This window comes from Carlito syrichta, unplaced genomic scaffold (genome assembly GCF_000164805.1).
Source record: "Carlito syrichta isolate Samal-C Ts95f unplaced genomic scaffold, Tarsius_syrichta-2.0.1 Scaffold301691, whole genome shotgun sequence".
Lineage (NCBI taxonomy): Eukaryota > Metazoa > Chordata > Mammalia > Primates > Tarsiidae > Carlito > Carlito syrichta.
The window spans coordinates 386,550-398,950 of record NW_007245787.1 but is presented as its reverse complement, the minus strand read 5'-3'; the positions used below and the strand labels follow the sequence as shown (position 1 = coordinate 398,950).

General features: G+C 39.2%; 1 protein-coding gene across 1 annotated transcript in view; it reads right to left on the bottom strand.

The window, feature by feature from the left end:
* Positions 1–12,401, bottom strand: part of ARMC10 (armadillo repeat containing 10) — an 18,496-nt gene that overhangs the window by 5,530 nt on the left and 565 nt on the right. The window contains exons 2-5 of the mRNA XM_008055127.1: positions 12,364–12,400; positions 5,960–6,108; positions 3,374–3,508; positions 306–482 (exon numbers count right to left, since the gene is read on the bottom strand). Of these exons, the coding sequence (XP_008053318.1) occupies positions 306–482; positions 3,374–3,508; positions 5,960–6,108; positions 12,364–12,400 (498 nt within the window). The remainder of the gene's footprint in view (positions 1–305; positions 483–3,373; positions 3,509–5,959; positions 6,109–12,363; position 12,401) is intronic.

Below are 12,401 nucleotides of genomic sequence, written 5' to 3'. Positions count from 1 at the left end.
CATGCCTGTAATTTTGGCTACTCGGAAGGCTGAGGCGGAAGGATCGCTGGAGCCCAGCAGGCGAGGCTGCAGTTGCCGGGAGCTGCCACTGCACTCCAGTCTGGGCGACCGAGTGAGACTCCAACTCAAAAAAAAAATAAAAAAAGTACTTTTTCTTGAGTCTAGTGAGGGTTTTTAATAAATCTTGACTAAACTTCCTCTTTTTCGAGGGACATCAACTTAAGATAGGTAGCCTGGAAATTTGATTTCAATCTTACTAAGCTCGATGCAATAGCTCTATTACTAAAGTAATCACTGCTTCATACCTTGGTGTTTCCATTTCCTGTAAGTAGCACCTGGAACAAATCTATAATGTAACTGTGAAGCAAGTGCTGGTGGTCATTGGTAACAGTCATGTTTGTTAACAATCTCAGTCCAGCCAGCTGCACCGGGGAGTTCAGGGGACCAGCAAAGACATCCTCACAGACTTGATTGATGTATACCTGAAAAGAAGGGGAAAAAATGAGCATCTTAGAATCTCCAAAATTTCTCTGTTGAACAGTCACTTTTCCAAACAGTGGAGTAGGGCTATTGCTTAGGATGGAACTGGCTCCTCAAGAAAAGATAACATTTCTACCTGGTCATCAAATTTTGACCTTTTTAAAGCTGACTTTGATAATGCCAGGCACTGTGCTTAGCATTATACCTACACCTCACTTAATCCTGAAGATGACTCCAATGAGGTGGGTGTTACTAATGGCCATCTTACAGATAAGGACTCAAAAGTCTTCAAGGAACTTGGTCGGGTCTTTTGTCCAAATTTAGCCAGCAGGTGGGAAAGTGATGTCTATGACCAGAGATCATGCTCTCATCACCAGTGGCTTCTCCCTGATTGGGCACCTCCCAACTTAGTCCATCTCTCCATTTCAACTGGTCTGTGAGATTATTTTGTATCACGCTAAGTACCTTAGCAATAGGGTCTAGAGAGCTACATCATGTTAAAAGTAAAAAAGTGGGGGCATAATGTAAAATAAAATTTTTCCTTAGAGCTAATTCTACCAAAAGTAAGCAGAACAAAATTATATTTGACCCAAGGTTCTTATTTAATTAGGTATATGTATATAATTCATCCCTTCATAATATTGTTAAACATCACTGACAAAAAGTAATGTAATGCTGGCAGTAATGTTATTTCATATATGAGATAACTAAACTTAGTGTGATGGAAAATTTCCTGAAACTCTATTTTCTGTGTCTGGCCATGTTCTTTCTAGACTGGAAGAATTATGTTTCACAGATAACTGGTATTCACTTAAGTCAATCTGAACTCTACCAAAATTTCTACTGGTTAAGAAAATTTTCCTAATTTGAACTGTTAAGAAGTTATTAATTGTCCCATAAATCCCTTATTCATTTAAAAAAAATTCCCAAATGTAACCATGTCACCATAGAAACTAAAGTGATGGTAGTAAAGCAAAAAGAGATTAAACTTTTAATCTGATTTCAATATCTTAATTACACTTACAAGTCAACTGGCTCTCTTTGGTCACAATTTTATTACACACCCATCCTTTAAAAATGGCATTTCTTTAGTTTTTTTAGAAATCATATTTTCATAAGCTGCTGAGGATTTTTCAAAGCATTTCCTTAAGATGTGGAACATTTACATCCTTTTTTTTTTTTTTTTTTGCCTTTGGGAGCAGTTTAAGTCAGACTTAAAAGTAGGAGTATAATTTTTTTTTTTTTTGAGTCTGAGTTTCACTCCGTTGCCCAGGCGGGAGTTCAGTGGAATGCTCACCGCCACCACAGCCTCAAATCACTGGGCAAAGGTGATCCTTTCACCTTGGTCTTCCAAGTAGCTGGAAACACAGGCTGCGTCACCATGCCCACCTGATTTTTTCAATTTATTGTACAGATGAGGTCTCACCAAATTGCCCAGGTTGGTCTCGAACTCCTGGGCTCAGGCAATCCTCACGACTCGGCCTCCCAAAGTGCTAGGATTACAGGCGTGAGGCACTGCGCCTGGCACTGGAGTATAATTTTTAAAGTACAGTTAATGCTACCACAACATGGAGAAATTAAATGGATTTCCCCCTCCCCCCCTTAACTCCAGAAAAACCCAAGGGTTCCCTGAGGGCCTTATCGGAGGAGTTGGCCATGCATGTTCCTGCTCTTCCCCAGAAGCTCTCCTGGCCGGCACGTTCAGCTACCCTTCCAAGGCCTTTTCTGCTTATAACAGTCGTGCTGTCCTGATCCCTCCTCCCCAGGCTCTGTTGTGGCAGAGATGCCCCAGCACCTGCAGCCCCTTAAGTCTTGCCTCTTGCCCTTTCCCCTTGGGAGCTCCAGGCCAGTAGGAGCTCCAGGCCAGCGGAAGCAGTGCAGGTGCAGGCTGTCTGTTGGCTGCGTGGTGGGCGATATGGTGGAGGTTCAGCATGGCCACAGGGCTGAGGACATCCACTTCTGGCTTCTGCTTCTTCCCAGGGGACTTGCCCTGGCCTTTGCCTTTCTTTCTCTTTACCTGGCATACTATGCCCTTCCTCGGTGGAGGCTGCGCGCGCAGCAGGGGCGTCTGGTGCCGGGACGAGGGGCAGACTGAGGGCTCGCAGCCGGCTAGAAGCCCTGCTGAGTCTCTCAGGAATGAGGCCCTGCACGTAGCAAGAGGCCAAGGGGCTGCTGGGGGTGGGTGGGCTGCATTCTTACTAAATCTGAATCTTTTCGTCATTTCAATTCTAGTAACAAGATTACCAAATGGGCCAGCTCGGTTATTCCTGGAGCTGCACCCACCTCATTTTGTTCCTTTCCCTTGGAATTCTCTCCTTCTCCAACTCTCCCTATAGAAATCATAGACATTATTAAGAGCCATATAAGAGGACAGACTCAACCTCTTACAGAAACCTTTGGATGGGGTGTCACCTTTCTATGTACTCACAATTTTTTACTTGTATTTTTCCTTAACGCACTTCATCATGTTCTCCTTTGAATTACAACTGTCACAGACTTGCTATATCCCTTCTAGCTTTCCTAGAACACCAGTTGCATCAAGTTCATTTCTATATTCTGTGCCACAGAGTAGGAGTTCAATAAATGTTGAATTGAATTAGCACAATGCCCTAATTTATTGTGTCTTTCTGCTAATGTTGTCTGACTCTAGCCTGTTTCCTTTGTTCCTTTAGCACCCTCGGATTCAAGTGAAGCCCAACTTCAAAAGTCTCATTGTACTCTTATTGGCAGGCTCCGGTCCCTCTCTCCTTTCCCTTATTCTATAATCCTCTAAAGGTAATTCTTGGCTGTAAAGTTATAAAGGATAGTCTAGTAAAGTCCATTATTTACCTTTTTGTTATCTTCTCTTTCATTTATAGAAAATCTTATACATTTATGATTTCAGGCAACTTACCTTTATCTTTGTTTGATTTTCAACATTCACACTCAGGTTATTTAGTGCATTTAAAGCTTTCTCTTTAATACTCTGGTTGGGACTGTTGATTTTGTTTCCAACAATTGGAATACCGCCCAATTCACGAATAATAGCCTAAGAGGGAAAAACATCAGGACCATGATTTCAGTATGCATTCCCCTTCATTGAATTCTCTGCAGCCACAAACACAATTTAAAATTAATGACTTTTTGTAAATACTTTTCCCAAAAGCAAATCTTTAATTACTATTTTAAAAAATTTTTATTATCCGTAATTTTATAGGTAAAGAAAATCAATTGAAAATAGAATAACTAAGATATGTAATTATTTAAACTATAGCATGGAGATGTAAAATAAAGATTTGCAGAGCTACAAAGATGATCTTGAAGCAATTTACAAACAAAATTATTTTACCGTAAAACACATCATATGACTTTTCCATTACAGACAAAGTTAGAAAAGTGTTATGATTTAGAATACTAAAGTAATGTTTTGCAAACATATATTATTTGGAACACTTATTCCTCAAGATGTAATAGATATTCTGCAAAAGAAGCGGGGGGGAACTCCATATTATATATATTTGGGAAACCCTGGGTATAATAAGAGGAAACATATTTCTTTATTGTAAGGCATTAATATGTTCATATGCACTGGAAATCTATAAAGAGAGGAGTATTCACTATAGTATTTCTGTGAACCATACACACAAAAAAGATCATTTTTAAGTGCTGGGAATGGGGAGAACACCTTAACATCCTGCAGAACTGGAGGTCCACACAGTTTGAGAAATGGTGTCCAAATTACCCAACGAATCTGGGATTTCTCACAGTTTATTGCAATACTATGTTACCATGTGTCTTTTACCCTAACATTGAAAGTATTAATTGCTTTAATTCTTAAAGAAAAATATGCTGAAAATTACTCTTGTCAGGCCAAGACATGCCATTCTATTAGAAAAAGATTGTCATCATCCATTTTTTACAAATAGAGTATTCTACTATTAAGGGTGGGCTTCATAGTAAGAGAAAAAGAAACGTTCCCTCTGTAACTCCAGCTCTTTTAAAGAACTTATAGTTACTAGAAAACCTATACTGTTAAAGCAGATCAGGCGGAAGGATCACCGGAGCCCAGCAGGTTGAGGCTGCGGTGGCTGGGAGCGGCCACTGCACTCCAGTCTGGGCGATAGAGTGAGACTCCAACTCAAAAAAAAAAGAATGAGGGGCATTGACCCACAATGTTCAATAAAGTATTTGTTCTCCAGTAGTTATTGGCCCACTCTTCGACAACTTGTTTTAGGATATAAAACTATGGCATCAGAAATACTCTAATATAGGAAGACTAACAAATTAATCACCATCTATTGTTTTTGTCTTGTGCCCCTTTTTCCACTGGGGCAGCCATGGCACCTCCATCTCCTATAGTCCTCTGATGGGATTGTTGGTCGGTTGTGTTATATCCACTCTGCTACCTGGCTGTAGGATGCTTATGCAAACCTGGACTCGCTAATCATGGGCCACAGTCCCTTGCCCCAGGTCCACATGATTGATACTTGATCCTAGCAGAAGAACTGTACCTTTTGGTTCATGAGCTATAGGGATGAAGACTGGAGAGGCCAGTGGCTTTCTTTCCATCCCTGTGAAGAAAACCTCTTTGTGGCCAGAGAGACAAAGACCAATACATACAAAGATACGGGCACAGCAAAGCCAAAAGGTGGAGAAAGAGAGTGGTAATAACTTTTTCTGAAGCCTCGAACTGGATTCACTTGTGCCTGAAATCAATGCTGTTCTTTGATGTCCAAGTTAAGTAAGCTCAATATTTTCCCTTTTTGGCTTAAAATAATTTAAGCTGGATTCTGTCACTTGTAATAGAAAGAGTAGATAATGGACAAAGATTTTCTATCTCTCTATAAATCTTTACAGCTTTATGGTAAACAATGCCTTTCTGTAGAAAACTAGACTGAAATGAATTATAAATTCAAAAGAATTTTGCATTTATGACAATGTTAACAAAGGGCATTAACTAAAAATATTACCAAAAATTCTAATCTTTTATTTTCACATGCTGTCTGTGTGTGGGTGTGGGGGGTGCTATACAGAGAAGGAAGCATTCAAATTAAGCTCTACAGTCTTGGTGTTAAGTCTCTACTTGCAGAAGCCATTTACATTGATTATTGGTTGGAAGAGTGTAGTGCAGGGAGCACCTACATCAGAACCACAATCACAAAATCTACATACAATTTAAAGCAGGTACTTAAATGTTAGATACTTCCAATGTTTTACTGAAGTACAGTTGAATTTTAAAGGCCATGTGATGTTATATGTTGATTAGATACATTTAGTATCACTGTGACCAACTTCATAGGTATTTAGAATAATGGTAATCATATTACTATTATGCTGTGGTTTTCAGAAGTAAACAAACATTATGTTGTAGGTATAAGTTCATACATTGTACAGATTAGAAAACTGAGGCTCTGAGAGGTTAAGCAACTTATCCAGGGTCACAGTTATTGCTATTGTGTAAGAAAGGAAGGAGTTTGCTTGCTCAGACAAAAGCACTTACTTGGTTAGGTGAAAAGGCTGCATTGTTACCCAAAGTGACCAAAGCTCTTTCAATAATTATAGGATCCTCAGTTGACTTTAGCAGGTAAAGGAGTTTCTGAAGTTGATCAGCATTTAGGACATCATCATATGAACCACTGGTTAAATCTTCTGCATGAGAAGAAAGTTATTTGAAGTTCATCTAAAATCAATATGAGATTTTTTTAAATTTTAAAAATATTATTGAATGTTATACTCTGATGCCACTGCATAATACTAAGCACTGTACATGCTTTATCTCATTAAATCCTCAAGCAACTTTAGGAAGATGATATTATTAATCTCGATTTACAGATGGGAAATTGAGGCTTACAGATATCAAGAAACTGGCCAATGGTCACTTGGCATGTCTGTTAGTAAGACACTGCCTGTGATGCTATCTACCTCCGATACTGACAACTTTTTGTTTTTAATGGAACTTCTATCTAAAGGGGGCATAGATTAAGGAATGGAGGATTTGCATTAAGCAGACCTTTTCTGAGCACATCAGGAACAACAAAACCTAAGGGAAAAACCCTTGGTTGGTAGTGTGGTACTTTTGTTTGGCTTAGAGGAATAAGGCATGATGGTTGGGATGCCATAATAATAGTTCTGTTGATGGTGATGGCAAAAGGAAAGCTGTTATTCTGGGTATGAGCCAGAATAGCCAGGCATAGTGGCTCATTCCTGTAATCCCAGCACTTTGGGAGGTTGAGGCGAGAGGATTACCTGAGCCCAGGGATATGAGACCAGCCTGGGCAACTTAGTGAGACCTCACCTCTACAAGAAATCAAAACATTAACCAGGTGTAGTGGTGCACACCTATAGTTATAGCTGCTTGGAAGGCTGAGACAGAAGGATCACCTGAACCCAGCAGGCTTAGACTGCGGTGGCCATGACCATGCCACTATACTCCAACTCCAACTCCCAAAGAAAAAAAAAAGGGCCAGAATAGTCAAATGCTGGATCTCCTCAATTATTTTTAGAATTTATAGCTCCACGTTAAAAAAAAAAAAAAAAAAAAGCCTAAGCCTTTTCACAGAAATCATCATAGGAAGAAGAGAAACTATTTTTATAACACTCTTACTGTTGGGGATAGAGTGCAAGAAAGAAGGTTGCATAACAATAGGTGCTATCTGATCTCACATCTGTGCTTTTTTGTTAAAAAAAAAGTATATATACATATACACACACAATTACTAAAGGGGGTTATCTTTGGGTATTGGGATTATAAATGACTTATTTTCTACCCTGTACTCATGAGTACTTTCTGACTTTTTTTTTTTTTTTTACAATAAACATGTATTATTCCTGTACCTAAAATAACTAAGCATATTGCTTAAAGAGGAATAAAAAAAAAAAAAAAAAAGAAGGAAAAAGGTAAGTATGGATGATGGGAAACAATATGTGATATGATGTTCTGAGGAAGCCAAGTATGAAATCTGGTAAGAAAACCTCAAAGCCTGCAAATTTTCACTACCAAGTCTTATAAACAGGACCCTGCTTTTACTTCAGAATCCATTATCGGTCTCATTTATATCTTATATCTTATAAAACAGGATTTCACTCAAACGATAAGGGAAAGAGTGATTAAAAATACAGCTTTTTAGAATGGAAAGAATTTGGGGCTCATCCAAACTTCTCATTTTACACAGGAAGAAACTTAAGCCAGGATCAGCCTAAAGTCACAAGTAGCAGAAACCAGAGAAATGAAAATATAAAGTTGCAGGTAAGTCACTTAACACCTTTTTGGGTCTCAGTTTTCTTATCTGTGAATAAGAGGGTTGTTTTAATACTACAACTGGCTCCAAAGGTTCCTACACAGCTCTGAAGTTGTGTAATTTTACACATACACACAAGCACACATACACAAACATTCACAGCAGAAATGCGATAAATTTAACTCATTCATGCTTCTGACATATTTTAAAATTCATGTTATTTTGTTATACGTTATTCCGTAAAATTCTTTTAAAAAGCTTTATAGATATATATATCCTTTACAAATAGTCAAATATTTTATTAGGGAACAGTGTTAAATCAGAGAATTTTCACTTGAAGGGAGGAGGTACAGTGTGGTAGTTAAAAGTAAGCCAGGGCTATGAAGCCAGATTCTAAATAAGTTACTAACAAGGTGAGAGACTTAACCTCTCTAAGTCTCAGTTTTCTCATCTTTTTAAAGGAGTTAGCAGTGCCTACCTCAAAGCATTTTTGTGCCTAGAACATTGGAAGTGCCTGGTATATTTTAGTCATTATTTTTTATTAACGGAACACAGAGATTAATAGCAAAAGTGGCTCCAGAATCCAGACCTTTTTACTCCTAGTCCATTACTATCCCCACCAACTACCATTCCCTTTAATATATTGAAAATAATGAGCCTCTACTTAGATTCTATACATTCTAACTTCTGTTTGAATTCCTAATAACCATACATTACTTTTTTTAGTGAAAAAAATAAAAAAACTTAAAACTCTAAACCTTTCAGAAGATGGATGGCATACCCAGTATCTTTCACTGGTGAGTTTTTGGGCTGCTATTACATAGGTGAGGCAGTCAAATACAATGTTTTCTACTTCTCCATCTAGCTTTCTGCCAATAAGATTGTGTCAGAATTTTAAGCTCAGTGGCTCATCACCTCCTCTAGTAAATCAAGGAGAAATTCATTCTCAGAGGGAATGAAAAGTGACTTACAAATTATAACATTACAGCAAGATAAATTTCAAGATAACTCTCATGCTTCAGAATCTTTCCAACTAAGAATGTAAATCTCAGGTCCTTCAGTAGAATTAGTTTCATATGGGCTTCTTGCTAGATGTACTCCTAGTTTTTAAATTTTTTATAATTGTCATGAATGAAATATTTTCAATTAATTTGTTTTTATTGGATATTTATAAGAAGCTATTGATTTAGTTATATTTACTTGTATTTAAGACACTTTATTAAGCTGGGCACAGTGGCTCATGCCTATAATCCCAGCACTTTGGAGGCTGAGGTGAGAGGATAGCCTGAGCCCACGGGTTTGAGACCAGCCTGGGCAACTTGGCGAGACCTCATCTCTATAATAAACAAATAAATAAAAATGAGCTGGGCATGGTGGCACATGCCTGTAATTCCAGCTGCTTAGAAGGCTGAGGCAGGAGGATCACCTGAGTCTAGAGGGTTGAGGCTGTGGTGGCCGTGAGCGTGCCACTGCATTCCAGACTGGGTGACAGAGTGAGACTTCAACTCAAATTAAAAAAAAGATACTTTATTAAACTCTTATTGCTTCTAGTAGCTATTCAATTAGTTCTCCTGGCTTTTTCTAAGTCAATTATTATGCCACATACAAATTATAATTTTGTTTCCTTTCTAATATTTATGTGTCTTATTTTTTTCTTGTCTTATCAAGCTATGACTCCAGGACAATGTATTTAGTTGTGATAGTAGACACCCTTTTCTTATTTTTGAATTTAATAAGGATGTTATTAGTGTTTCACCACTAAATGTACTATTTGCTTTTTGGTTCTGATGGATGCTCTTCATCAACTTAAGAACATTTTCTTCTATTTATTCTTAACTTGCTGTAAGATTTTTAAACTCAGAAATGATATTTTAATGCCTTTTTATAATGAGATCATCATGTGGCTTTTACTTTCCCCAATATGACTCCTCCATGTCCATTTGGTCTTGGTATATAGATTTGATTTGCTAATATTTTAAGGCTTTTATATTTTTACTCATATCAATGTGGATTTATAGATTTTCATGCAATCCTTGTCAGGCTTTGGTATTAGGTTTTTGGATGAATTGGGAGTTTCTTATCTTTTTTGATGCTCTCAAACAGTCTTAACAATAGAAGAATTACAAATTTCTTAAAGATTAAGACAAAGAAAAAAGAATCTTCTAAATCTAAGGGTAATGATGAACTAAATGAGAATTTCTCAAGTCTTCTTCAAAGATAAAGGTTTAGCTTCAGGAAGAAGGAACTGTGAGTTTTGTAAGTTGCCTGACTTAAGACAATGACAATTTTGGGAACTGTTAAATTTAAGCTTAAAAGACTCATGTCTGTAACATTTTGCCAAGGCAAAATGATCACTTAAAGCCAGGAGTCTGCAAGAAAGTGGGATCCTGTCTCTGCAAAAAAAATAAAAATAATTAGCCTAGCATGGTGTCACATGCCTTTAGTCCCAGCTTGGGAGAGTGAGGTGAGAGGATGTCTTGAGTATAGGAGTTCAAGACTGCAGTGAGTGATGACTGTACCACTGCACTCCCGCCTGGGCAAGGGAGCAAACCCTTGTCTCTAAAAGAATAAATAAAAGACTGTCAGTAATTATCAGGTTAATTCAGTATAAGTGAGAAGATATCTGAGCCCAGGACACTCTTCCACTGTACTTATATAGAAATATCTCTGATGTGGACAAAGACAACATTAGGCTTTTAAGTGCTATGGTTTGAATGTCTCCTCCAAAATTTATGTTGACACTTAATTCCCAATGTGGTAGTATTGAGAAGTGGGGCCTTTAAGAGGTGACAGGATCATGAGGGCTGTGCCCTCATGAATGGATTAATGAGTTAACCAGGACTGGTGGCTTTATAAGAAGAGGAAGAAAGATCTGAGCCAACTTGTTAACACTATCAGGCCCCTTGCCCTTGCCCTCTGCTGCCCTGGAACTTTGCAGAGTTCCTATCAGCAAGAAGGCCCTCATTAGATGCAGCCCCTCAACCTTGGACTTCTCAGCCTTCATAATTGAAAGAAATAAAGTTCAAGTTACCCAGTTTCAGGTGTTCTGTTATAAGCAGCAAAAATAGACTAAGACAGTAAGGGTAAACATAAATCTTTAAAAGAGACTTTGTCTCTCTATTGCCCAGGCCTGAGTACAGTGTTGAGAACTCAACTCACTATACCTTGAACTCCTGGGCTCAAGCTATCATCTTGCTTCAGTCTCCTGAGTAGCTAGGACTAGGCACACACTTTCTTATTTTACTGTGTTGTAGGGTCTCCCCGTGTTGCCCAGCTGAACTCCTGGCTTCAGGTGATCCTCCCACCTCAGCTCCCAAAGCACTCAGATTACAGCAGGAACCACTGTGCCAGCCCACTTCCTTCTCTTAAAGCATTTCCTCAAGTAAACTTGTAATTAGAAATCCTGTCTGTCCTTTTGCTATAACATGTAAATCTTTTAAAAACTAAGTAAGTCTTTGGTCAGTTGTATAGCCCAACAATCTCTTCCTTAGAGGCTTTGGAGTCCACTCTGGGAAATGTAAACTTCTAGGAAGATAGAGTCCCAATCTCCTATCTCTGTAGGTACCTGGTTCTCCATTGTAACTAACCTGCTCATCATAAAGATGTCTAACTTTTCCTCTGGATAAAGGCAATCAGCTAACATAATCACCCCAATTATCAATGAATTTAGGATGAACTTCATATAGTAAATGATGCTTTCAAGTCCTCTTACTTAAGGACAAATTACTGTTTATCTTGAGAACAGGTATGTAATATGAAATCGGTTGTATTTACCCAGCTACAAGAAGGGGTTAGAACTCTTTCTGCAATTCCATTAGCTGGTTACTTCTGATGTGCCTGTGCTTATTCAACGATAAAGCTATTTAGTTCTCTTCTGCAGCTGTGGAGAGGCGTTTTTTGAATGGTTGGATATTTTTAACTATTTTCCCTAACAGCTTCCATGACCTGAAATACTCCACCCGGAACATTCAACAACCTGTTAGTTTAAAAGTTTTTAGAGTCTTAATGTATCAATCAACTTTTAGACAGAAACCTAAATCATGCACTTATCCGCTAGGAGGGTGTACCTCATGCAGACAACGGTTCCAATTTCCAATACACACACACCCCTGCAAATTTCCAAATTTCAAGATCCTGGAGGTGACTCCAAGGTACCTCTCCTCTCAGGGCCGAGTGCAGGCAGAACTGCCCTTCTAGCGTCCCATCTTCCAGGACTACTGCACGAATATCTTCCTCTGCAGCTCCAGGCCCCTCAACAGCCCTACCACAGTGGATGGAAATCCCTTTGGTAACACAAAGAGCGGAGCAAGCTTTAAAGTGAGAGGCAATCAACATGCTTTTAAGAAACCCAATCCTCTGCTGTGACGCCAGACTCAGGAAAATTTGAGTAATTTTTCATCTCAGGATTTTGAACAAAGAATTGTTGGCAGGATGGCGGCTCAGGAACCTCCATCCACACAAGCACAAGGGCGACCCTCCCTCCCCACCTGGGCTTCCCGGCCTCGCCCTTTTCACGAGCCTCCCTTCCCTCCTCTGGCTCGGCGCCTCATTTTATCCCGAAGACACTGCAAGCCACAAATGTCTGCGGCATTTTCGGCCCCCACGAGCCAAGGACGGCTCCCGCGCCCCGGTCCCCGCCCACCTGCCCGGCATCCTGCGGCCTCACCTGCGGACCACGAAGGGCGCAGCCCGAGCCCGCGGCCG